The following is a 25,532-nucleotide window of genomic DNA, read 5'->3' on the forward strand; positions in this document are numbered from 1 at the left end:
ACTGTTTACAGCTTAATCAGTTGCTAACACAAAGCACAATCCTAATGGGAATCCTAATGAGAACATGAAGTACATCCAGCTTCTCCAGAAAGCATTTTAAACCAGGAGCAATCACCCATGGTCCAATCAGCTGCCGTTACCTACAACTGAAAATCCTTAAAGAAAAAAAGTCACAGGAACAGATGAAAGGCGCCTCCCTCAGGCAGGGAGGGAGAACAGCAACAACAAAAAGAAATCAATAATAATACACATTATGACCCAACATCATAATATATTGAATACTATTAATGTATATTGATTGTATAACAATATCATTTTCATACAGTGTATATCTCTGGCAACCACAGCTGCAGCATTTTAAAATTTTACAATAAAATACACAGAAAAATGATGTACAGCAATATCATATATTTAACAGTAATACTATAAGCGTAAACACAAGGTTTGGCTGTTAATTTTACAGCAAAAATCTGACCTTCAATTTATGGTAGTGTCTTTATTTTTAATTGTACATTACTGCAATTAAACAACAGTCTTTTACCATAAAATACACAGGCAAGGAACTCGTTAATGGTATTGAAACAAATGTTTCCATGCTTTTTATAGTTCTGACAACAACAACAACAACAACAACAACAACAACAGTCACATTTTTATCATAAATATAAGATACTTTTTTTTGTCTTAGAGTGTGTAAAAAGAAACTAGATTGAATTCATGGTTTTTTTTTAGTCAAATTTAATATTCTATAAAATGTGTAAAAATGTAGTCCATACTCTGAGCATTACATACTGTAAACACAGCATGTCTAATGAAAGAAAGTTCTGTAATGTGGGCTGGTGTATCTCACACACACACACACACACACACACACACACACACACATATATATATATATATATATATATATATATATATATATATATATATATATATATATATATATATATATATATATGATCGGACTTTTTAGGACTGCAGTTGTCATGAACGGTTTTGCACTCAAGTTTCCATCAATGAAGAGTTATAACATCAACGAAGCTGTGACTGTATGTTAGGATTGTTAATGTTATAGTCATGCTGTCTGTTATTGCCCAAATGAGGATGGGTTCCCTTTTGAGTCTCGTTCCTCTGGAGGTTTCTTCCTCATGTTGTTTGAGGGAGTTTTTCCTTGCCACCATTGCCACAGACTTGCTCATTGGGGATAGAGTAGGGATAAAATTATCTCATATTTTAAGTCAGTCAAATTCTGTTAAGCTGCTTTGTGACAATATCTATTGTTAAAATGTATTATAAATAAATATATTGTTTTATATATATGTGTGTTTGAGCTAATTTTTTAAGCATATGTATGAAATTCAGCCTTATAAATATATTCATGTCATGGTAATTAATTAAAAAACTGTATGTTGATGTAGTGGTTAGCACTGTCGCCTCACAGCAAGAATGTCCTGGGTTCGAGCCCAGCGGCCGACGAGGGCCTTTCTGTGTGGAGTTTGCATGTTCTCCCCATGTCTGCGTGGGTTTCCTCCAGGTGCCCTGGTTTCCCCCACAGTCCAAAGACATGCAGGTTAGGCTAATTGGTGGCTCTAAATTGACCGTAGGTGTGAATGTAAGTGTGAATGGTTGTGTGTCTCTATGTGTCGGCCCAGCGATGACCTGGTGACTTGTCCAGGGTGTACCCCACCTCTCGCCCATAGTCAGCTGGGATAGGCTCCAGCTTGCCTGCGACCCTGTACAGGATAAGCGGCTAGAGATAATGGATGGGTGGATGTTGAGTAGACTGAATATTAGCTACTTTAGGGACTACAGAGCTATGAATTATGTAGTATATTAAAGGATAAAAGGTAAAAAGCCCCAATGCAATAAGCCAAAAAATCCCATCAGCTGGTATGTAACTTATCTGTAGAATGTATATGGTTGTTATTATCATAGCCCAAGAGCATTAGCTCATAATTGAGGCCAACCCAGAACAAATTAGTAACAAGCTGAATTTTTCAGAATATGTTCAGAATACCCTTAGGAATAACATACTAAAAGTCCCCGGGAATCCACCTTGTGCTCTCTGAGAAATTCAAGATGGCATCCAAAATGGCCACCGATTGGAGATTTTTCAATATCTCAGGGATAAAACATAATATAAATGCAATTAAAATGTTAAATTATATGTTCTCTCATACAAGCAATGCAAATTCACCATTGTCACACTGTTAAAATTAAAATTAACCAAGATTACAAGGTCATTAATGTGGAAATTACATGGAATTTGATGGTTGACATGATTGACAGATTAGCTTAGTAGGCTACCTACATACATGAACATAATGTAAGACAACAATTAGACATCAATTTCCTTAATATTTAGTGCATCTTTAAGCTTTGATAAAATATTAAAGGGAAATTAAATTTGAGAACTCTATCTTCTAAAACTACAATGGCAAGCTGTTTCAGGACACTTCTTCAACATTCCGGCGACTTTCATGACAAAAAGGTCTGCCTCAATAAAAGCTCTTGCTTATAAGCAATGAGTAGACTTCAACACTTCTCAGTGCCTCAGTTGTAATTCTTGGACCTTTGTTGTACCATCAGTGAAGTAGGGAATTTATTCAAGCTTGTTTAAGGGTGGAAAAAATTAATCTTTGAGTTTCTAGCGCCAGTCTTTACTACTAGCAATGCCAGTGTGTTCGGACAAAAAATGACTAAACAGCATGACCTTTTAAAAATGACTGAACTCAGCATGACCTTTTAACGTGCCATTTTTCATTTTACACCACCAATTTACTTTAATTAATATTAATGAAAATAAGTGCTCCAACCCCTAGTAATTGTGTTTGTTGTTTTGTGAACAGAATAGGATGATACGGAGTGAACGAGTAACCAATGGATCCACACTCTATAATCGGTAGTGTACGTTAAATAGCACATGTATAGATTTACAAGTCTGTAATTATTAGTCCTAAACATTAAGAACTGAAGCCATTTCAAAAACATATGAGATATCTTCATGATACCATAACGATTATTTTGTCATAACAGTCATTGTTATTTCTTCTTGGATGTGAATTTATGGGCCAGGGCGTTTCAAGATTGATACTTGATTCAAGGATCGGACTGGATGAAACCTACACACATTCATAGTACTGTGCACATTCATAAATGTGAACTGGTGAAGTGCCAAAAATATGACAATCTAACCAGACATGGCAAGCGAACACATTATACACAAATATACTGTTATAATAATGTGTACATTGTTATTATATAATGTTAATACACAATGTAATTAATACACACATGTTGGAATTTACTCTCCTACCCTACAAAACATATATTCTGACCTTTTAATTGCATTAATATTTTGTTTTGGGCCTGAGATATGGGCAGATCTCCATTTGGTGGCCATTTTGGACGCCATCTTGAATTTCTCAGCGAGCACAAGGGGGATTTCCAGGGACTTTTAGTATGTTATTCCTAAAGGTATTCTGAACATATTCTGAAATTTTCAGCTTGTTACTGATTTGTTCCGGGTATAACCCTATTACTCCTGGGCTATCACATACAGTACACTGTAAGAAAGGTCAAGTCAGTTAAACTTAGAGACGAAAGTTCACCTGCTGCATTAAAAATGCGAGTAAACTTAACTTGAAGATCAGCTTTGTTTCTACTCAAAATATTAAGTTGCACAAGTTACGGATTTAACGAATGATCATTTGTTGTTTCAACTTGATACTCTGAGTTAAAATAACTTTCCGGTACTATGCTACATAATCAATTCGAGAAAACTCACTTTATTTTGTCAAATAAACATACAATTCCTCACTATTTCATCTCACACCTTCAAATTAAGATAACTTCGACTGTATTCAGATCAGTTGAATACAGTTGATCATTTTAAGTTTAAAGCACTAATCATTTTACATGGTTTCTATTTAGATGTATTTCTCATCTTGACTAATAATTGCAAGTTTCCTAAGTTCATACTGAATCACTTCTGAATCACTGCAACTTGGAGACATGAGTTAAATGAACAGTGACAACCCAGATAAAACTCACAACTAGTCAGGACGATATGCATATCACATGTTGAAACTGAGGAATTTTATTGCTCTTTGAAAAATATATGTTCATTCTGAATTTGATGTCAGTAACATGTTTCAAAAACGTTGGGTTAGGGGCATGTTTATCACTGTGTTGCATCACGTCTACTTTTAACAACACTCTGTAAACGTATGGGAACTGAGGAGACCAATTGCATGTAGTTTTGAAAGAGAAATGTTGTCCTATTCTTCCCTGATATACAGTTTGAGTTGCTTAACAGTTTGGGGTCTCCTTTATCGTATTTTGTGCTTCATAATGCGCCAAATGTTTTAAATAGGAGACAGGTCTGGACTGCAGGCAGGCCAGTTTAGCACTTGGACTCTTTTACTATGGAGCCATGCAGTTTTAATATGTGCAGAAAGTGGTTTGGCATTAGACCCCGAAGCCGTTTGTTTTCAGGATAATGGCTGGCTGATGAAATTATTGGCTGGCTAGCTGACTCAGCCAAAACCTTAATGGCTGCTGCAGCCACCAAAATGTTTATGGCTACAAATGGCTGATACTGGACGTCACTGTGTGGCATATATCCGGGCGAACGGATCAAACAAATGGGGGGAATAAATAGCAAATTACCACAGGTCCCCTGGTCTCGTACTTCATTGTAAATATAAATCTAGCAAGATTGTAGTTCAATGCTAATAATAAGCTAATCTGGATTGTTCGAGGAAGGCATCTAGCTATCTACTCTCACTAGCAATGACCAGTGAAGGACTGGCAGCTATCTTACTATGATGAAAGTAAAGTGGTGGAGTACTTTTTTTTTTATCAATCTCGAAGTATGTGAAACAAACAAACAAACAAAAAATACCTTTACACTTTCCCTCAGCAGCGGCAAAGAATGCAGCCATCTCGTCGATATCGGAGTCGATTGATGCTCTGGGTGGGTTCCCGGGTTCCCCAGTGTATCGTGGTAACGGTGTGAGGGGCGGGAAGCCAGACAGGTAGTCACAACGGCAAGCTTGTGGTGGCTCTCTGTGCTGTGATATCAGTTCTAAATCTCTACAGTGTATGCCTATACGTCTCTATTGTGTTACTACTAGTGTGTACAGTTGATCATGTTTGTGTCACTTTTCTTGTAGCTCATGATGTGGATAAACCCATTATTTGATGTACACAATTCTTAGTGGCTCAGCCAAATTTTATTAGATAGCGGCTCAAATTGGCTTACAAAATTATTGGCTGGCGGTGGCTCAAATTCTAAATGGCGGTTTTAGCGGCGCCTGGCGGCGGCTTCGGGGTCTATTTGGCATTGTCTTGCTGTTGATAATATGTGGCTGGGTGGAGGTATGCTCTCTACCGGGTGCCCTTCCAGTTGTGTTTGTTTTGCTTCTTCTCACCCTCTGAATCTGCCTGATTCATCTTGATGCTTTACTTTTTTTGGACTTTCTGCACTTATGGCTCACATTCTTGCATTTCGTAAAGTCCCAGATGGATACCTGAAAGATTTACACTTCTCAAAACAGACACACAATCTCATCCTGATACTGTAGATTTGTGCCAGTGAACTGTTGCTGCAATCATAAAGATGCTCTTCATTCCAAGACTCTTATTCACAATATGGTCAGAATGAACAGCCTTTCAACACCCTTAGGACAGTTTGTCTTTACTGCACCTGCATACTGTAATGATTTATAATCCTACTATCTGATATCACTTACAGCACAGGATGAATTTCTTTCCGAGTCTGGTTCCTTTCATGATTTCTTCCTAGTGTCAGTTCAGGGAGATTTTCTTTGCTACTGTTGCCTCTGGCTTTCTCATTATGGATCTAAATCTACATCTGGATTTCTGTTAAGCTGCTTTGTGGTAAGGTCTGTTGCAGAAAGCATTATACAAATGAAACTGGACAGTGTGTTTGTTAATAGCCTCAATCTTTCACCTTTGAACTCTTTCTCTTTGCTTTTTGGATTTGTCTGCTTTGCCAATAAACCTGTTTTGCATCCATATTCATGGCAGACCACATCACATCGCTCTTGTAGAGGACGGCCCCATATGGACAGTCGAAAGTCACACCTGGAGGACGCTCTGGACACTTACAGTAATGCTTTTATGGCTGAGGACTACAGTTGACTTGCTAACTTTAGGACTGCAGTTGTCATGAACAGTTTTGCACTCAAGTTTCCATCAATGAACAGTTTATAACTTCAACAAAACAGACTTCATGTTAAAACTATAATGAATTTCCTGGTTACACAGTTATACTTTGTGACTATGTAGGACACCGTTACAGAAGTGAGTTATTTACAATCATGTTGTCTGTTGTCGTGCAAATGAGGATGGGTTCCCTTTTGAGTCTGGTTCCTCTCGAGGTTTCTTCCTCATGTTGTCTGAGGGAGTTTTTCTTTGCCACCGTCGCCACAGGTTTGCTCATTGGGGATAGATTAGGGATAAAATTAGCTGTTTTAAGTCTTTAATTTTCTGTAAAGCTGCTTTGCGACAGCGTCTACTGTTAAAAGCGCTATGCAAATAAACTTGACTACATAAACATCTAAGACTACATTTATATAAGAAATTTATAGACTGCTTAAGACTTGTGCTCACTATGTATAGCAGTATTACATATTTAGGACACTCATCTCATCTCATTATCTCTAGCCGCTTTATCCTGTTCTACAGGGTCGCAGGCTAGCTGGAGCCTATCCCAGCTGACTACGGGCGAAAGGCGGGGTACACCCTGGACAAGTCGCCAGGTCATCACAGGGCTGACACATAGACACAGACAACCATTCACACTCACATTCACACCTACGGTCAATTTAGAGTCACCAGTTAACCTAACCTGCATGTCTTTGGACTGTGGGGGAAACCGGAGCACCCGGAGGAAACCCACGCGGACACGCAAACTCCGCACAGAAAGGCCCTCGCCGGCCCCGGGGCTCGAACCCGGACCTTCTTGCTGTGAGGTGACAGCGCTAACCACTACACCACCGTGCCGCCCTTATTTAGGACACTATGTAGAGGAAATAATAAGCCAATCGCATCCAGCATGTCTTAGGAAAACCTTTATTGGATCTGAATCTTTGGAATGTACGTTGAGCTAAGGTTGATGAGAGACAGTAAACATTTGGTGGTTTTCTTTTCATGATGCAGAATGTTGAAATACAAAACATTGATTGACAGTTTTTTAAGGCCTTGCTGTTTTATTCAGGTTCTTCTTCCTACAACAGCAATTACAGAATCAGTATTGAAAATAAAAAGTTTATCCCCTTCTTCCTGTGTAAAAAAAAAAAAATTAAAATAAAAAATCAAACAACAAGAACAAAAAAAAAAAAAAAAATTAGCACAAATTTTGAATGACGATACAAAACCAAAGATAATCAGTCAGGTAAATGGGAACTTTACTATAGGAAATTTGTATACCTTTTTTCAATAATGAAAACATCTCAATAACCATATATTTCAGAATTATTTTACATATTCCGAAACTATAAAAAAAATGAACACTGTCCTTTTTTTCATGAAGATTTTGTTTTTTACAAATGAATGCTATAAACACATAAACCTCTTTAAATATATCTATCAGTGCAACGTTGTTTCTTTTTTTTTCTTCTTGATGCTACAGTATGCTTTCTTCATTGAACCTTACTGAAGCTAGTCCGCCTTTAGCTTCAGCTAACACACACGTAGCATTGAGAAACGGGGTCATGGCATTGCAAACTACTGGAGATAAAGGAATAGAGAACGTGTTTGCCACAGAACACAGCACAGCACAGAAACATACCAAGAAACCTTTAAAATATGAGTCAGTTTAGGTGTGTGTGTGTGTGTGTGAGAGAGAGCGAGAGAGAGAGAGAGAGAGAGAGAGTAAGGTGGCGTGCTCTGAATTATACTATATGTGATATGAAGTTCTCAGGTTTTATATGATGCTGAAAGACGAGTCAACATTTCATGGTTTTGATTATGAGTAAGACTTTCATATGCTCTTCTCCTTTTCTCAAGTCCAGTACCTTATCTAAAGCTGAGCTGATGTGGCGTATGCGGCCCTGTGTGATTTGAAGCAACAGTCCTTTGGTACAGACGCGAGGGGCAAAGTGATGCTTCCTGTATTAAATCATACCCAAGGGAAATGTCATGCTTATGTGATCATAGCATCATTGTCACACCAACCAACCATGTGTGACATCAGCGAGGACAAGGAGGATGAGTGCAATCCAGAAGACAAGGCCAGCGATGAGATGCGTGCTACGATGGACGACCGTTCTGAAACACATCCCATTCATGAGTCTTACACAAGACAGATGACACCAAAGTACATTCAAGGCGAGAGGATGATTTAAAACGCAGGAGAAATGGTTGAAGCGATGATGGCGATGCTGATTTGTTATTTCCTGACATTTAAAACATAAAGAGAAACAGAAAAAGAGATTGGGCTACACCTGATTTATGTTTTTCCCCCCGCTTGAGATATTAAGCCTTAAGGATGATCGTAACACACGTGGACAGATGTGAATTGTAAATGTCCATGAGATCTACAGGTGAAGTGTAAGCACAGTGTGTAAGCCCTAATGGAGATCATTGATGATCCATGGAGTGTTTAACTTGTTGGAGAATGAGTGTCTGTATGTGTGTGTGTGTGTGTGTGTATATTTGTTTTTGTGTGTGTGAACTACCAGCATTTAACATATTAGCTGCATCTCTGGAAAATGTGATAAAGTAACCAAACAGGACGGAAATAGCACACGTTTTCACCTTCACGAAACAGTCAGACGATTGTATTTACAACACCAAAGAAAAAAGGGATACTGCAGCTTCTTTTTTATCCTTTTTTACTCATTTTCTTTGAAAAGGGCAATGAAATATATTAAAACTTACTGTATGTACAATATGTGGGCTCTCAACATTAAAGCGCAATGAATAAACCGGGTCATGTTTGCAGGGTCACGTGACCAGTATCTTTGTTTTTTTTTCTTTTTCTTCCGTTGTTTTTGTGTTTGTCTTTGTTCCAGAACTAAAGAGATGAAAGAAAAATTCACAAATCAACAAATGAGGCCAAAAAGGATGTACCAAAGGCACTGACTGTGAACCACACCCTCAGATACGTGTCCCATTATGGGTTATCAGACGTGGTTCATTTTTTGATTTTTTTTTTTTACACATCTCCTTTAAACATACACACACAAAAAACTGTCCCCCCCCCCAGACAAAGAAAAAAAAAAGATAAATACATATAACATTTTCATATATTGGTCTCAACACCAGCATCCGACTGTAAAAATGAGCAACGGAATAAAAAATAATAAAACCAATAAAATAAAAAAAAGAAATTAAAATAATCATCTAAATCCTCTGTACATATTCTTTTTGTTTGTTTGTTTTTCATCTCCTTCGACCACAGATTGAATGTTTTTGTACACAGTGTCCCCTACTGGTAGGTTCTATTCACTGCAGCTCCTGAGAAAAGCACGGCTCAGTCTCAGTTCTCCCATTGGTTCTCAGAACCTCAGAGCCTTGTCCTCATCCAATGGGAGAGCGCCGTCAGTCTGTTTATTTTTTTAGCCCGCCTCCCTGAGGAGAGGTGTCCTCTAATTGGTTGGCGCTTCATGCTTCTGTGTATGAATTCTGTGAGTTGAGCTTGTCCTTCTTTAGCTTGACGCCATCCACCAGCTCAAAGTTATAGTTCTCCAGGGCGGATAAGTTCCTGTCGGCCATGGAGCCGTGTGAGCAGGCACAGTACAGCACCACGCCGCAGATGGCACCCAGAAAGACACCCAGTGCGCTCATAGCGATGATGGTAATCAGGATGGGGTCCAGTGTATTCAGCATGTTCCCTGTTCCACTGATCTCTTTGCTGCTCTTGGGGAAATTGGTGATGTCCACAGCTACAGAAACAAGAAGAAGAGTAGAATATTATTTATAGACAAAGGAGAATGCTTAGGTAAAGATGTCAACAGGAGATAATGATCTGAGATTTTGTTGAGAGTCAATCTGAAAGTCATACTTCGATGAAATAAATGTACTTCATGTGAAAATATAATTAAAGTTGCTAGAAGTGATTTAGGTGAAAATAAAACGTAGGTGAATCTGTTTGCACGCCTCGACTCTAGCTGTCTCTGAAAGAGATGATCTGAAACAGAAAATGTGTTTCTGCTGATCCCAGGCTCTACAATCAACAACTGTAGCAATAATACACAGTACTGCTGTGTTAACCAATCAGGAACGTTCTCTACAAACAAGCAGTTCTTCCTTCCTGTTAATTCTACTTTACAGTGGTGCTTGAAAGTTTGTGAACCCTTTAGAATTTTCTATATTTCTGCATAAATGTGACCTAAAACATCATCAGATTTTCACACAAGTCCTAAAAGTAGATAAAGAGAACCCAGTTAAACAAATGAAACAAAAATATTACACTTGGTCATTTATTTATTGAGGAAAATGATCCAGTAGTACATATCTGTGAGTGGCAAAAGTATGTGAACCTTTGCTTTCAGTATCTGGTGTGACCCCCTTGTGCAGCAATAACTGCAACTAAACGTTTCCGGTAACTGTTGATCAGTCCTGCACACCGGCTTGGAGGAATTTTAGCCCATTCCTCCGTACAGAACAGCTTCAACTCTGGGATGTTGATGGGTTTCTTCACATGAACTGCTCACTTCAGGTCCTTCCACAACATTTCGATTGGATTAAGGTCAGGACTTTGACTTGGCCATTCCAAAACATTAACTTTATTCTTCTTTAACCATTCTTTGGTAGAACGACTTGTGTGCTTAGGGTCGTTGTCTTGCTGCATGACCCACCTTCTCTTGAGATTCAGTTCATGAACAGATGTCCTGACATTTTCCTTTAGAATTCACTGGTATAATTCAGAATTCATTGTTCCATCAATGATGGCAAGCCGTCCTGGCCCAGATGCAGCAAAACAGGCCCAAACCATGATACTACCACCACCATGTTTCACAGATGGGATAAGGTTCTTATGCTGGAATGCAGTGTTTTCCTTTCTCCAAACATAACGCTTCTCATTTAAACCAAAAAGTTCTATTTTGGTTTCATTCATCCACAAAACATTTTTCCAATAGCCTTCTGGCTTGTCCACGTGATCTTTAGTAAACTGCAGCCGAGCAGCAATGTTCTTTTTGGAGAGCAGTGGTTTTCTCCTTGCAACCCTGTCATGCACACCATTGCTGTTCAGTGTTCTCCTGATGGTGGAACATTAACATTAGCCAGTGTGAGAGAGGCCTTCAGTTGCTTAGAATTTACCCTGGGGTCATTTATGACCTCGCCGACTATTACATGCCTTGCTATTGGAGTGATCTTTGTTGGTCGACCACTCCTGGGGAGGGTAACAATGGTCTTGAATTTCCTCCATTTGTACACAATCTGTCTGGCTGTGGATTGGTGGAGTCCAAACTCTTTAGAGATGGTTTTGTAACCTTTTCCAGCCTGATGAGCGTCAACAACGCTTTTTCTGAGGCCCTCAGAAATCTCCTTTGTTCGTGCCATGATACACTTCCACAAACATGTGTTGTGAAGATCAGACTTCGATAGATCCCTGTTCTTTAAATAAAACAGGGTGCCCAGTCACACCTGATTGTCATCCCATTGATTGAAAACACCTGACTCTAATTTCACCTTCAAATTAACTGCTAATCCTAGAGGTTCACATACTTTTGCCATTTACAGATATGTAATATTGGATCATTTTCCTCAATAAATAAATGACCAAATATAATATTTTTGTCTAACTGGGTTCTCTTTATCTACTTTTAGGACTTGTGTGAAAATCTGATGATGTTTTAGGTCATATTTATGCAGAAATATAGAAAATTCTAAAGGGTTCACAAACTTTCAAGCACCACTGTACATGTATGGACAGTTCATATAAGGTGATATGATAAATAACCAGACAGTGAGCTCATAGTGAAGTGTGACAGAGTAGGAACTAAGGACCCGGTCCCACAACACTGATAACTATAACTCTACCTATAACTCCAACTCTGACTATCCTTCTGCCTGAATGTAGTTCCAGTCTGGAGCAGAAACAGCACAACTATAATCCCGACTATAATATCGCTTAGTTCTGACACTCAGGGAAATAAATGCATGCAACTTAGGAATAGTCATGGAAGTTTTTTCCAAGTAGTAGCACATTATTCCGAGTCATACTGTACAGCTTGGACTTCAAAACAACCCATGTACACACTCCAGCGGTTGAAAAAATACGGATAGGTCACGGACTACGGAAATATAATAATAATAAAAAGGATACAAAATACAAAGTGGCTATGGATTTTAATACGGATGCATCACGGATGCTAATAATTTATGGATTCGTCACGGATGTTTCAGTATTTTACAGATTGGTTACTGATTTCATACGGATGAGGCATCATGGATAAAAAATTAAGAAGAGTTAAATGTTTGGACTGCCGAAGTTCATAATTAAAATATCTTACCTGCATTTATATGTTTATTAATTTACTCTTGATATTTCATGGAAAATTACATATCTGTGAATAAAAGATCCGTGCTTTGTATTATATTTTTTATTTTCCGTGAATCTGTATTCCGTGACTTCATGATACAACAAGGATGTACAAAGATGCCCCGGGGGAAAAATAACACGTGCTCAGACAGCGTTACATGTAAACAGTTACCTCACTGGTCAGATGTTTTATCGGATCAGGTCCAGGCCTGGAAAAATCACTCCAGAAGCAATCTCAGTGATACGGATAAACCCAGGCCTGGGCTATAGGTATCGTTATTGGTCTGGTGTGAGCACCAACCTCATAAACTTCAGGGGACTGACTTTATTTATAATTATTGTTATAGTCGTACAACCCCGGTTCCAAAAAAGTTGGGACAAAGTACAAATTGTAAATAAAAACGGAATGCAATAATTTACAAATCTCAAAAACTGATATTGTATTCACAATAGAACATAGACAACATATCAAATGTCGAATGTGAGACATTTTGAAATTTCATGCCAAATATTGGCTAATTTGAAATTTCATGACAGCAACACATCTCAAAAAAGTTGGGACAGGGGCAATAAGAGGCTGGAAAAGTTAAAGGTACAAAAAAGGAACAGCTGGAGGACCAAATTGCAACTCATTAGGTCAATTGGCAATAGGTCATTAACATGACTGGGTATAAAAAGAGCACCTTGGAGTGGCAGCGGCTCTCAGAAGTAAAGATGGGAAGAGGATCACCAATCCCCCTAATTCTGCGCCGACAAATAGTGGAGCAATATCAGAAAGGAGTTCGACAGTGTAAAATTGCAAAGAGTTTGAACATATCATCATCTACAGTGTATAATATCATCAAAAGATTCAGAGAATCTGGAAGAATCTCTGGGCGTAAGGGTCAAGGCCGGAAAACCATACTGGGTGCCCGTGATCTTCGGGCCCTTAGACGGCACTGCATCACATACAGACATGCTTCTGTATTGGAAATCACAAAATGGGCTCAGGAATATTTCCAGAGAACATTATCTGTGAACACAATTCACCGTGCCATCCGCCGTTGCCAGCTAAAACTCTATAGTTCAAAGAAGAAGCCGTATCTAAACACGATCCAGAAGCGCAGACGTCTTCTCTGGGCCAAGGCTCATTTAAAATGGACTGTGGCAAAGTGGAAAACTGTTCTGTGGTCAGACGAATCAAAATTTGAAGTTCTTTATGGAAATCAGGGACGCCGTGTCATTCGGACTAAAGAGGAGAAGGACGACCTAAGTTGTTATCAGTGCTCAGTTCAGAAGCCTGCATCTCTGATGGTATGGGGTTGCATTAGTGCGTGTGGCATGGGCAGCTTACACATCTGGAAAGACACCATCAATGCTGAAAGGTATATCCAGGTTCTAGAGCAACATATGCTCCCATCCAGACGACGTCTCTTTCAGGGAAGACCTTGCATTTTCCAACATGACAATGCCAAACCACATACTGCATCAATTACAGCATCATGGCTGCGTAGAAGAAGGGTCCAGGTACTGAACTGGCCAGCCTGCAGTCCAGATCTTTCACTCATAGAAAACATTTGGTGCATCATAAAACGGAAGATACAACAAAAAAGACCTAAGGCAGTTGAGCAACTAGAATCCTACATTAGACAAGAATGGGTTAACATTCCTATCCCTAAACTTGAGCAACTTGTCTCCTCAGTCCCCAGACGTTTACAGACTGTTGTAAAGAGAAAAGGGGATGTCTCACAGTGGTAAACATGGCCTTGTCCCAACTTTTTTGAGATGTGTTGTTGTCATGAAATTTAAAATCACCTAATTTTTCTCTTTAAATGATACATTTTCTCAGTTTAAACATTTGATATGTCATCTATGTTCTATTCTGAATAAAATATGGAATTTTGAAACTTCCACATCATTGCATTCCGTGTTTATTTACAATTTCTACTTTGTCCCAACTTTTTTGGAATCGGGGTTGTAGTTATAGTTATCGGTATTATGGAACCGGGCCTGAAGCAGATATGCCTGATGTATTGATATACAGGATCTTGTTAAAGCAATGGCAGACAAGACTGTACTGTAAAACCTATAACGAATTTCCTGATTACACGGTTCCACTTTCTGACCATATAATACACTCTTATAGAATGTTATAGAGAGTTATTTATAAGCACATTACACTCTCAGAAAATCAAGTACATTATTGTACCTTTCGAGATACAAAGGCTTGCCACTGGATCAGTACGCTCTAAGGTACTTATTTGTAACCTTTATATACTGTTTGGGAACATGTATGTACCTTTTTAACCCTACAAAGGTACACATAGCTACCTTGAGGTCCAATAATGATCCCTAGAGGGTACATTAGTATAGCTTGTACCCTGGGGGACAGAAATGGACTCCTACTGTACCCCTATTCAGTGTATTCAACGACACCCAGAAATGGGTGTGTTCTGTTTTGAGTCTGGTTCCTCTCTTGGTTTCTTCCTCATGTCCTCTCAGGGAGTTTTTCCTTGCCACTGTCACCTCAGGCTTGCTCATTAGGGATGTTTATATTGTAAAGCTGCTTTGTGGAAATGTCTATTGTTAAAAGTGCGATACAAATAAAACTGAATTGAATTCTGGGGTTTGACCAAAAGTTTCAATACACTAAAAAACAACTTGAGAAAATGGAGTGCCTGAGAGACCTGAATGATATATATATATATATATATATATATATATATATAGAGAGAGAGAGAGAGAGAGAGTGTGTATGTGTGCGTGCCTGTGGATGGAGGTGAGGTATTGAAAGGGGTTGGTGGAATATTTCAGTAGCACATCCACATATCACTTACAGCAGCTTCTTCATTGACACTTTTTTAATTTTTATAATAATAACATCTTGTCTGATCGCGAGTTGGCCTAGTGGTTAGCGTTTCTACTTCTTGATTAGGAGATCGTGAGTTCTACTTGCGGTCGGGTCATACCAAAGACCATTGTAAAAATGGTACCTACTGTAATGCTTTTATGGCTGAGGACTACAGTTGACTTGCTAACTTTAGGACTGCAGTTATCATGAACAGTTTTGCACTCAAGTTTCCATCAATGAAGAGTTATAACATCAACGAAACTGTCCTCATGTTAAAACTGTTAATATTATAGTCAGGCTGTCTGTTGTTGCCCAAATGAGGATGGGTTCCCTTTTGAGTCTGGTTCCTCTCGAGGTTTCTTCCTCATGTCGTCTGAGGGAGTTTTTCCTTGCCACCGTCGCCACAGGCTTGCTCATTGGGGATAGATTAGGGATAAAATTAGCTCATGTTTTAAGTCGTTCAAATTCTGTAAAGCTGCTTTGCGACAATGTTTATTGTTAAAATGTATTATAAATAAATATATTGTTTTAGATATATGTGTGTTTGAGCTAATTTTTTAAGCATATGTATGAAATTCAGCCTTATAAATATATTCATGTCATGGTAATTAATTAAAAAACTGTATGTTGATGTAGTGGTTAGCACTGTCGCCTCACAGCAAGAATGTCCTGGGTTCGAGCCCAGCGGCCGACGAGGGCCTTTCTGTGTGGAGTTTGCATGTTCTCCCCATGTCTGCGTGGGTTTCCTCCGGGTGCCCTGGTTTCCCCCACAGTCCAAAGACATGCAGGTTAGGCTAATTGGTGGCTCTAAATTGACCGTAGGTGTGAATGTAAGTGTGAATGGTTGTGTGTCTCTATGTGTCGGCCCAGCGATGACCTGGTGACTTGTCCAGGTTCTACCCCACCTCTCGCCCATAGTCAGCTGGGATAGGCTCCAGCTTGCCTGCGACCCTGTACAGGATAAGCGGCTACAGATAATGGATGGGTGGATGTTGAGTAGACTGAAGATTAGCTACTTTAGGGACTACAGAGCTATGAATTATGTAGTATATTAAAGGATAAAAGGTAAAAAGCCCCAATGCAATAAGCCAAAAAATCCCATCAGCTGGTATGTAACTTATCTGTAGAATGTATATGGTTGCGCTATACAAATAAACTTGACTTGACTTGACTACTGCCGTCTGGCAAAGCGCGCTGCAATACAGATGCAAGTAGGGAGTCAAACTCTCGCGGTTACCAGAGGACTAGCCCCCCACTGTAACCCTAGATGTGTAGGCGAGAGCTATAGAAATGGAGATCGGAGCCACCTAAGGGGCCTGGTTAGTACTGGGACGGGAGACTGCTTGGGAAAAATAGGTCCTGACTTTTTTTTTTGACCATCTTGTCCATAGGTAAACTTAACAAAATAAAACAAAAACAAAAAAACAAAACCAAACAAACAAAAAAAACCCTACCAACCAACCAACCAACCCCCCCCAGCTGCTGTATAACTGAGCACTCCGAGCAGTTGCGTCTGTCCGCACCGCCATCTTGCCCCATTACAATTCGCACTATTTACACTGCACTTTACTTAATTTATCTTGTATTTTATTTATATTCTTTTTATTGCTGCTGTTTTCTCTGAGTGCTACCAAACAAGTTTTGTTGTATAACTACAATGACAATGAATGCTTATCTTATCTAATAGGTGGTGTTTATTCAAAACAGGAGACTTACGGAATTTACTGAAGTCTTCAGGTGGCATGGGTTCTGTAGGAACATCTGGGTCTACACACACACACACACACACACACACACACACACACAGAAGACAGTTATATTCACCAACAGGTATGACATGTCTGCAATCATTGGCCACTTGAACAAAAACTTGTACAAAGCTTAAAGCTAGACGGCCTTTCGATTTCATAAAATCGGTGAAATTTAGTTCCCTCTGAAATGTGGTCATTGCGATATATGTTTATTTCTGTAATATCTCACAAAATATCAGACCATTCTGTGGCTGGGAAGTTATTTAATTTAAGGGAATTCCCGCGCAAATAACGTGCATGAAATCACTCACTTCGCGTAGTCAAGCAGACAGAGGAAGTCTGTGTGCGCATGTGCAGGTTTACCTTCTTCTTCTTCTTCTTTTGGGTTTTACGGCAGCTGGAATCCAGTGTTGCATTACTGCCATCTACAGGTTTACCTTTGACTGTGCACTGACAGTTACATCATTCTGTCGCTAAACGAACAGCTGATCACACCGAGGTGCTCGCTGACTGCCGATATTTATTAGCCTGGTCCTGCGTTTCCTTTCCTTCGCAACATAGCGTCTTTTTTTCTTGCTTTCCGTTACTGTAGTTGCTCTTTCACGTTTCATTCACACACTCATGTCCTCCATTTTTCTCTCGTTTCAAATTTGTATCCCACAATGTCTTGTGTGAACGGGGAAAGCCCACCACGTGATGCATGACGTAGTATCTTGTATTGTGTGATGGTGAAGCAGGAAAAAATAGCGGAGAATTTCGGGCCATGTGGCCCTAAATTCATTAATTGTTCTACAACCCCGATTCCAAAAAAATTGGGACAAAGTACAAATTGTAAATAAAAACGGAATGGAACGATGTGGAAGTTTCAAAATTCCATATTTTATTCAGAATAGAACATAGATGACATATCAAATGTTTAAACTGAGAAAATGTATCATTTAAAGAGAAAAATTAGGTGATTTTAAATTTCATGACAACAACACATCTCAAAAAAATTGGGACAAGGCCATGTTTACCACTGTGAGACATCCCCTTTTCTCTTTACAACAGTCTGTAAACGACTGGGGACTGAGGAGACAAGTTGCTCAAGTTTAGGGATAGGAATGTTAATCCATTCTTGTCTAATGTAGGATTCTAGTTGCTCAACTGTCTTAGGTCTTTTTTGTCGTATCTTCCGTTTTATGATGCGCCAAATGTTTTCTATGGGTGAAAGATCTGGATTGCAGGCTGGCCAGTTCAGTACCCGGACCCTTCTTCTACGCAGCCATGATGCTGTAATTGATGCAGTATGTGGTTTGGCATTGTCATGTTGGAAAATGCAAGGTCTTCCCTGAAAGAGACGTCATCTGGATGGGAGCATATGTTGCTCTAGAACCTGGATATACCTTTCAGCATTGATGGTGTCTTTCCAGATGTGTAAGCTGCCCATGCCACACGCACTAATGCAACCCCATACCATCAGAGATGCAGGCTTCTGAACTGAGCGCTAATAACAACTTGGGTCGTCCTTCTCCTCTTTAGTCCGAATGACACGGCGTCCCTGATTTCCATAAAGAACTTCAAATTTTGATTCGTCTGACCACAGAACAGTTTTCCACTTTGCCACAGTCCATTTTAAATGAGCCTTGGCCCAGAGAAGACGTCTGCGCTTCTGGATCATGTTTAGATACGGCTTCTTCTGTGAACTATAGAGTTTTAGCTGGCAACGGCGGATGGCACGGTGAATTGTGTTCACAGATAATGTTCTCTGGAAATATTCCTGAGCCCATTTTGTGATTTCCAATACAGAAGCATGCCTGTATGTGATGCAGTGCCGTCTAAGGGCCCGAAGATCATGGGCACCCAGTATGGTTTTCCGGCCTTGACCCTTACGCACAGAGATTCTTCCAGATTCTCTGAATCTTTTGATGATATTATGCACTGTAGATGATGATATGTTCAAACTCTTTGCAATTTTACACTGTCGAACTCCTTTCTGATATTGCTCCACTATTTGTCGGCGCAGAATTAGGGGGATTGGTGATCCTCTTCCCATCTTTACTTCTGAGAGCCGCTGCCACTCCAAGATGCTCTTTTTATACCCAGTCATGTTAATGACCTATCGCCAATTGACCTAATGAGTTGCAATTTGGTCCTCCAGCTGTTCCTTTTTTGTACCTTTAACTTTTCCAGCCTCTTATTGCCCCTGTCCCAACTTTTTTGAGATGTGTTGCTGTCATGAAATTTCAAATGAGCCAATATTTGGCATGAAATTTCAAAATGTCTCACTTTCGACATTTGATATGTTGTCTGTGTTCTATTGTGAATACAATATCAGTTTTTGAGATTTGTAAATGATTGCATTCTGTTTTTATTTACAATTTGTACTTTGTCCCAACTTTTTTGGAATCGGGGTTGTATTTATAAAAGAACTAATAAAATTGGAAGTCTGTGATTTGAATTCAGTAGCTTTTGGTCCACGAAACAAAAATAATTGGGTGTCAGGAAAAATTCTTTTCATGACCTACACTTGAAAAATCTGAAAGGCAGTCTATCTTTAACACAAATTGTTCATTTTACATGAATTTAAGTCTATAAGACTGACAAAATTATAAGCAGGCTACTCATGCCTCTTTATGAGCTTAATGGCTGACTCACCTTTGCAGTCCGCCATGTTGATTTCCAGGATTTTAATGTCGTCCACAGCGATGTCTCCCAAGCTCTGTCCCTCCACTACACTCTCTATCACCACCTGATAAACACAAACACCGCGATTTCAGTTCTGTAGAAGCGTATTAATCACTCTACGGTATCTCCTCTGCACACAGGTCACCGTTGATGCTTAGACTGTTGCAAAACAACTGCCATGTGTGTATCATAGTATTTATTATACATTGATATGATTTTTGGTATGTTGATCCAATACACTCTGTCATACACACACCTGGTAGGGTTTGCTTGAATGTGGGATCAGCACCCGGGCCTCCCTCCAGCGGTTGCCCTGATGTCCGCTGACGGTCCAGAGCAGCACGTCGGCTGTGTCACGGCCGCTCTCGTGGCGCTGCTTGATGTGCAGAGTGCCAATGTGTGAGCCAAACATGTGATACCAGAAGGACAGGCACAGATCCGAGTCCTGACCCGAAATAGTCCGACTGACGAGCTGCGCCACTTCTTTCTTCTGCGCTCCAGTCGCTAGGGTGTAGATGAAGTTTCCAGAGCCACCTTGAGAGAATCAATATGATGTTGAGAGAATGATGATGATATTATTTAAAGAAAGTGATCTCACATCTATGCTAAACTTGTCTGCTCAATTGCTTTGGTTTGTGGGCTTGCATTATCTTTTTGTTAAACGTGAGTGTCTTTGTGCGCTACCTGTGTGGTCCATGTTGGGGCCGGTGTTTAACGTGGGTGTGCCACTGGACTGAATCTGCCACCTGTAGCTCCCCACCTCAGATGTCCAGCCACAGAACGAGGGGTTGTTCGCCCAGCCAAAGTCACATGCTAACCACAAGAAATCTATAGCACACAAACACAGATCCTTTTACCTATTACCAAGACAACCTTACATCATCTGCTCTGATTCTTTCATTTGCTTTAGTTGTACAGGACCAGTCAAAAGTTTCTACATCCCTACTCTACTCATTCATAGGTTTTTCTGTATTGTGACTATTTGGTACATTGTAGAACAATATTGAAGACGTCAAAACTATGAAATAATATCTGGAACATATGTGGAATTACATATGTGGTAAATAAAAAAGTATTAAAGGGTCTTCAAAGTAGCCACCGTTTACCTTGATAATGCTTTGCACACTATTGACATTATCCAGTGTCGAACCATTACTATTAGAGCTGGGACTTGAGTTCAGCCAAAACTTAGCCAGACACCAAAAAGCAACAGGGCAAAGGATTTTGCAAGCGATTAGCGGCAGGCTGCTAGGTAGCTCTGTTGTGTGTGGTTGTTGATGTTGATTTTAAAAGTAACTCAGTAAATTACACAGGGAAATGAATACTTAAGTCTGAGTGAAAAATACTGTAGCGAGCGTGCAAGAAGAGTCTGGAGACAGAAATCTTAGATTCTCGGTCGTTAGCCTGTGCTACTTGCTCTTGATAGCACTGGCTTGACTGCTTTATTAGCATTCGTTAACACTACTGATGAACGCTACACCGGCTGGAAGGTGACTTCAGTGCTGTGCTGACGGCGCCGACTCGTGGTTAAACTAGCATTGGCCTTCGAGAAGGCAGAGGGCGATACATTTTTGGTCCCTCCTACTCATCTCATCTCATTATTTCTAGCCGCTTTATCCTGTTCTACAGGGTCGCAGGTAAGCTGGAGCCTATCCCAGCTGACCACGGGCGAAAGGCGGGGTACACCCTGGACAAGTCGCCAGGTCATCGCAGGGCTGACACATAGACACAGACAACCATTCACACTCACATTCACACCTACGGTCAATTTAGAGTCACCAGTTAACCTAACCTGCATGTCTTTGGACTGTGGGGGAAACCGGAGCACCCGGAGGAAACCCACACGGACACGGGGAGAACATGCAAACTCCACACAGAAAGGCCCTCGCCAGCCACGGGGCTCAAACCCAGACCTTCTTGCTGTGAGGCGACAGCGCTAACCACTGCACCATCGTGCCGCCCTCGTCAAAAGTTAATTAGTGCAATTTCTTGCCTTCTTCATGCGTTTGAGATCAAACAGTAAATAGTAAATAATAAAAATACAGTAAATAGCCCTATTCAACACCACAACTGTAGTAATCCATATTATGTCAAGAACCGAACAACTAAATAAAAAGAAACGACATCCATCATTACTTTAAGACATGAAGAAGTGTCTTTTACGGAATAAAAATAAAGAAAAACCATTGAATTAGAAGGTGTGTCCACAGTTTTGACTGTTTATAATCATTTATTTACTTTAATGATTTCTACAGTATTACTCTTTCACTTTTAAAGTGCATATCATGGGTAAATTCAGGAGCAAGATCAATGTAATTCTCCTATTTTATATTAAACTTTGGTCAAATATCTGTCACATTTTGCATTTTATGCAATATTTTTTTACCTTGCGCAATACCAGAAAAATTCATTTGAAATCGAGCCATTTGAGGCGAATTGGTCCGCCTCTGAAAAAACTTTTTTATTTGGATTTCCCGGCAAACATTGATTTTCGTGAAGTCGCGTGCGGGACGCCTCACTCTGAATCCTACGTCAGCGCTGGTTTGTTTATGAGAAAACGACCTGGTGGTTTTCTGCAAATTTCTTCAATGTTATGGCATAATTATTAAAATGGTTAACAGATGTATCGTAGGAGGGTGTAGCAACACCAATCTTGATGGGATTAGTACTCATCGTTTCCCAAAAGACCGGACAATGAGAGAGAAATGGGAGCGCTTGGTCTACACAGGCTGTGCACTGAAACCGTGCAAAGCTCGCGCAGCCTGCTGGCGCTTCCGCAGGTAACGTCACAAATCTGGCTCCAGACTCCCTTGGGATTTTTCCAGGCGCGTTTTATTTTATTTTTTGCTGCTGTAGACAGATGGCCTTGTCCAAAATTACCCTTCTGGATGAGTGTGTAAAGGGACATACTTTCATAAAAAAAAAAAAAAAAGCTAAATTGGTCCAGAATATGCACTTTAACACAACTGAGAAACAGCCGGCTTTCTGCAGTATTTAAAAGCAGCACCATTAGGGGGCAGTAGAATACCCTATGACAAATGAGACAAAAATAATACAATTAAACTGATTCTTTAAAAAACATCTTTAAAAAATGCAAAAAGCTGTCACTGATTATGCAGATACAAGATCTTGTGAGTGATATTTATATGTGCATAATATTGATGAAACAGGCAGAAGGTGTGAAATCGAGGCTGTTTAATACAGAGCACACACGCTTCTGTGTGACGGGGGGAAGACAGGAAGACAAGAGAACAGGGGAGTGTAAAATCCAGACAAGAGGGGGAAAAAAAACCCAAAAGACAAACGATGTCGTCGCCTTTCTTTCTCCAGACGGTATGAAATGCAATAACGTGAGGAATCAGAGTGGCTTCTGCAGACTATTTGCCCAGTGAAGAGGAAAAAATTTCCCATTAAAAGCCACAGCTAAGGCTCCCTGCCACTGTTCCTCAAAAATACCGCTATCCAATTAAAAGTTATTTCTCTTTTTCCATCTCAAGAGGATTTGGACTGTGGCAGCGGAAGGCATTGGGAAGGAACACGTTTCAGCAGAAGTCCAAAACTTTCTAAATCCTTTGCATAGCAAATAAACCACATTCAAAATGGAATAGATGGACTTGTTCAATATTAACACATCCAGACCACACACATGCTTTCGTTCTCCTTGTGGGAACCAGCCAAATGTCCCGACAGGGTCAAAACTTGCATGTATTTCTATCCTTGTGAGGACATTTGGTCCCCACCAAAATAAAAAAAAAAAAGCCCCCAAACACAAAACAAAAACACACCCTAATTAGAAAGAGGTGGATTGTTCTGTCCTCCCACTCAGTTTTTGTCCATTAGCATGCAGCTTTTGTCTACGTTAATGCTGAACAAGCTGAATCATAACAACACTCATTAACAATTATGCAACTCATAAATGTCCATGTCAACCTACAGCTAAGACTAAAAAAAAAAGACAAGAATACCATGTAATACAAGGACAGAAAAATAATGTGAACACCCATCCCACCTGGCATGGGGCTCATCTCTGTAGTGGTCTCGGGAACAGTAGTGCCACCTGCGCCAGGGACAAAGTGAAATCAGACACACAGCTGGATATAAACCCAATTCAACCACTGCAACAACTCGCATGGCTTCAGGATAACTTAAGTTGTATTACAACTAGTGCTGTCAAGCGATTAAAATATTTAATCGTGATTAATGTCGCGACTGTCATAGTTAACTTGCGATTAATCGCAATTTAATCGCACATTTTTGTCACATAAAAAACCATTGTAATTCTCTTATCAGCATAAAAAAGTGAATAGGCTTGCTTTGTACCAATGTTTTTTTTATTGCAAAGCATAACACGTCTTGACACAGCCACTGCAAAGTGAAACCGAAGTCGAGCACCGGCGCGGGGCTAGCAAGAGAACCATGAGTGAAGTGATCTACTGCTTGAGTTAGTCTACAATTCTAATCAGAGAGACAGGTTACACAGTGACGGTAGGCTTGACATGCTTGATTATAATATAAAGTACACTATTATATTAACTTTAAGTTGTCCGTTGATAAATATTGCATTGAATCTGATCTTTACTGTTTCAGCTCACTTAACACATTTTGTACTTTTACACTTTCTGCCTGTTGATGCGTCGCGCTGTCCAATCAGAGGCGGCCAAATGTGCATATTACAGGAAGGATTTCTGGGATAGCATTGAGTTTACAGTTCCGAGGGATCTGGCTTCTTTAGACACTGTCTTCTTAAAACTGAATAAATATTTAAAAAGAGCCAAATGAGCCAGTCTTTTGAACGGCTCTTTTCAAAGAACGGATCACAAAGATGCGGATCCCATCAAAGAGCTATAAATCCCATCTCTACTAGCGCGCCCTGCCCGCGCTGGTTCTTTGGGGGAGGAGGGCAGAGGACTCTGGCTGTGCGGGGCGTGGCATTACAGTCTAGCTGCTATTGGTTTTCTAAGCAAAGTCTCTGTTCCAAGTTCCTGGCAGTTTCAAAAGCTTATGAAAAACCTACATCATGTCACAGAGCGTTAATCTCACGATAAAAAAAATTATCGCCGTTAAAATTGAGTCAAGTTAACGCATTAATAACGCGACATTTTTGACAGCACTAATTACAACTTATGTTAGCCATGGCTTAATAGTTAGCAAAGCAGCTTTGGGATCAAAAAGTGGCTGGTTCGATTCCCTGGACCCTTGAGCAAGACATTTAACCCCCAACTGATCCCTAAGCTGCTCTGAGTACATTGTACGTCACCCTGGATAAGAGCGTCTGCTAAATGCCTGTAATGTAATGTTCTTAACTTATGTTGCAAGTTCCTGTTAATTGATTAAAGGAGCAGTATGCAATTTTAGAGCCCTCTGCAATCACGGTGAAAACATTAACAGTCATTCGTCTTCACCCAAACATCCATATCCCCTCTTTTGAAAATTTGTTTGCTTACTGAGTTTTAGAAATGCACAGTGCTTATCTGAGGGTGGGCGAATTTACAGGCTGGAAAAATTTACACAGAAGTCTGAAACATTGAGTCAGGTCTATTGCAGTGTATTCCAGTCATACAAATAACATATTTCTAAGGCAGCATTGAAATTACATGTTTGTCATTGGTCTAGAACATCTCATCTCATTATCTCTAGCCGCTTTATCCTGTTCTACAGGGTCGCAGGCAAGCTGGAGCCTATCCCAGCTGACTACGGGCGAAAGGCGGGGTACACCCTGGACAAGTCGCCAGGTCATCACAGGGCTGACACATAGACACAGACA

The 25,532-nt window shown here is 39.9% G+C and overlaps 1 protein-coding gene across 2 annotated transcripts in view; it reads right to left on the reverse strand.

Moving 5' to 3' along the window:
* Positions 1-7,085: 7,085 nt before the first annotated feature.
* nrp1a (neuropilin 1a) overlaps positions 7,086-25,532 on the reverse strand; it is a 182,951-nt gene continuing 164,504 nt past the window's right edge. For both annotated transcript variants that reach the window (XM_060922477.1, XM_060922476.1), the window contains exons 12-17: positions 23,778-23,825; positions 20,453-20,596; positions 20,025-20,302; positions 19,739-19,832; positions 17,067-17,117; positions 7,086-9,917 (exon numbers count right to left, since the gene is read on the reverse strand). In XM_060922477.1, coding sequence (XP_060778460.1) covers positions 9,637-9,917; positions 17,067-17,117; positions 19,739-19,832; positions 20,025-20,302; positions 20,453-20,596; positions 23,778-23,825 — 896 coding nt within the window. In that variant the 3' untranslated portion in view covers positions 7,086-9,636. The remainder of the gene's footprint in view (positions 9,918-17,066; positions 17,118-19,738; positions 19,833-20,024; positions 20,303-20,452; positions 20,597-23,777; positions 23,826-25,532) is intronic.

This window comes from Neoarius graeffei, chromosome 5 (assembly GCF_027579695.1).
Source record: "Neoarius graeffei isolate fNeoGra1 chromosome 5, fNeoGra1.pri, whole genome shotgun sequence".
Taxonomy (NCBI): Eukaryota; Metazoa; Chordata; class Actinopteri; order Siluriformes; family Ariidae; genus Neoarius; species Neoarius graeffei.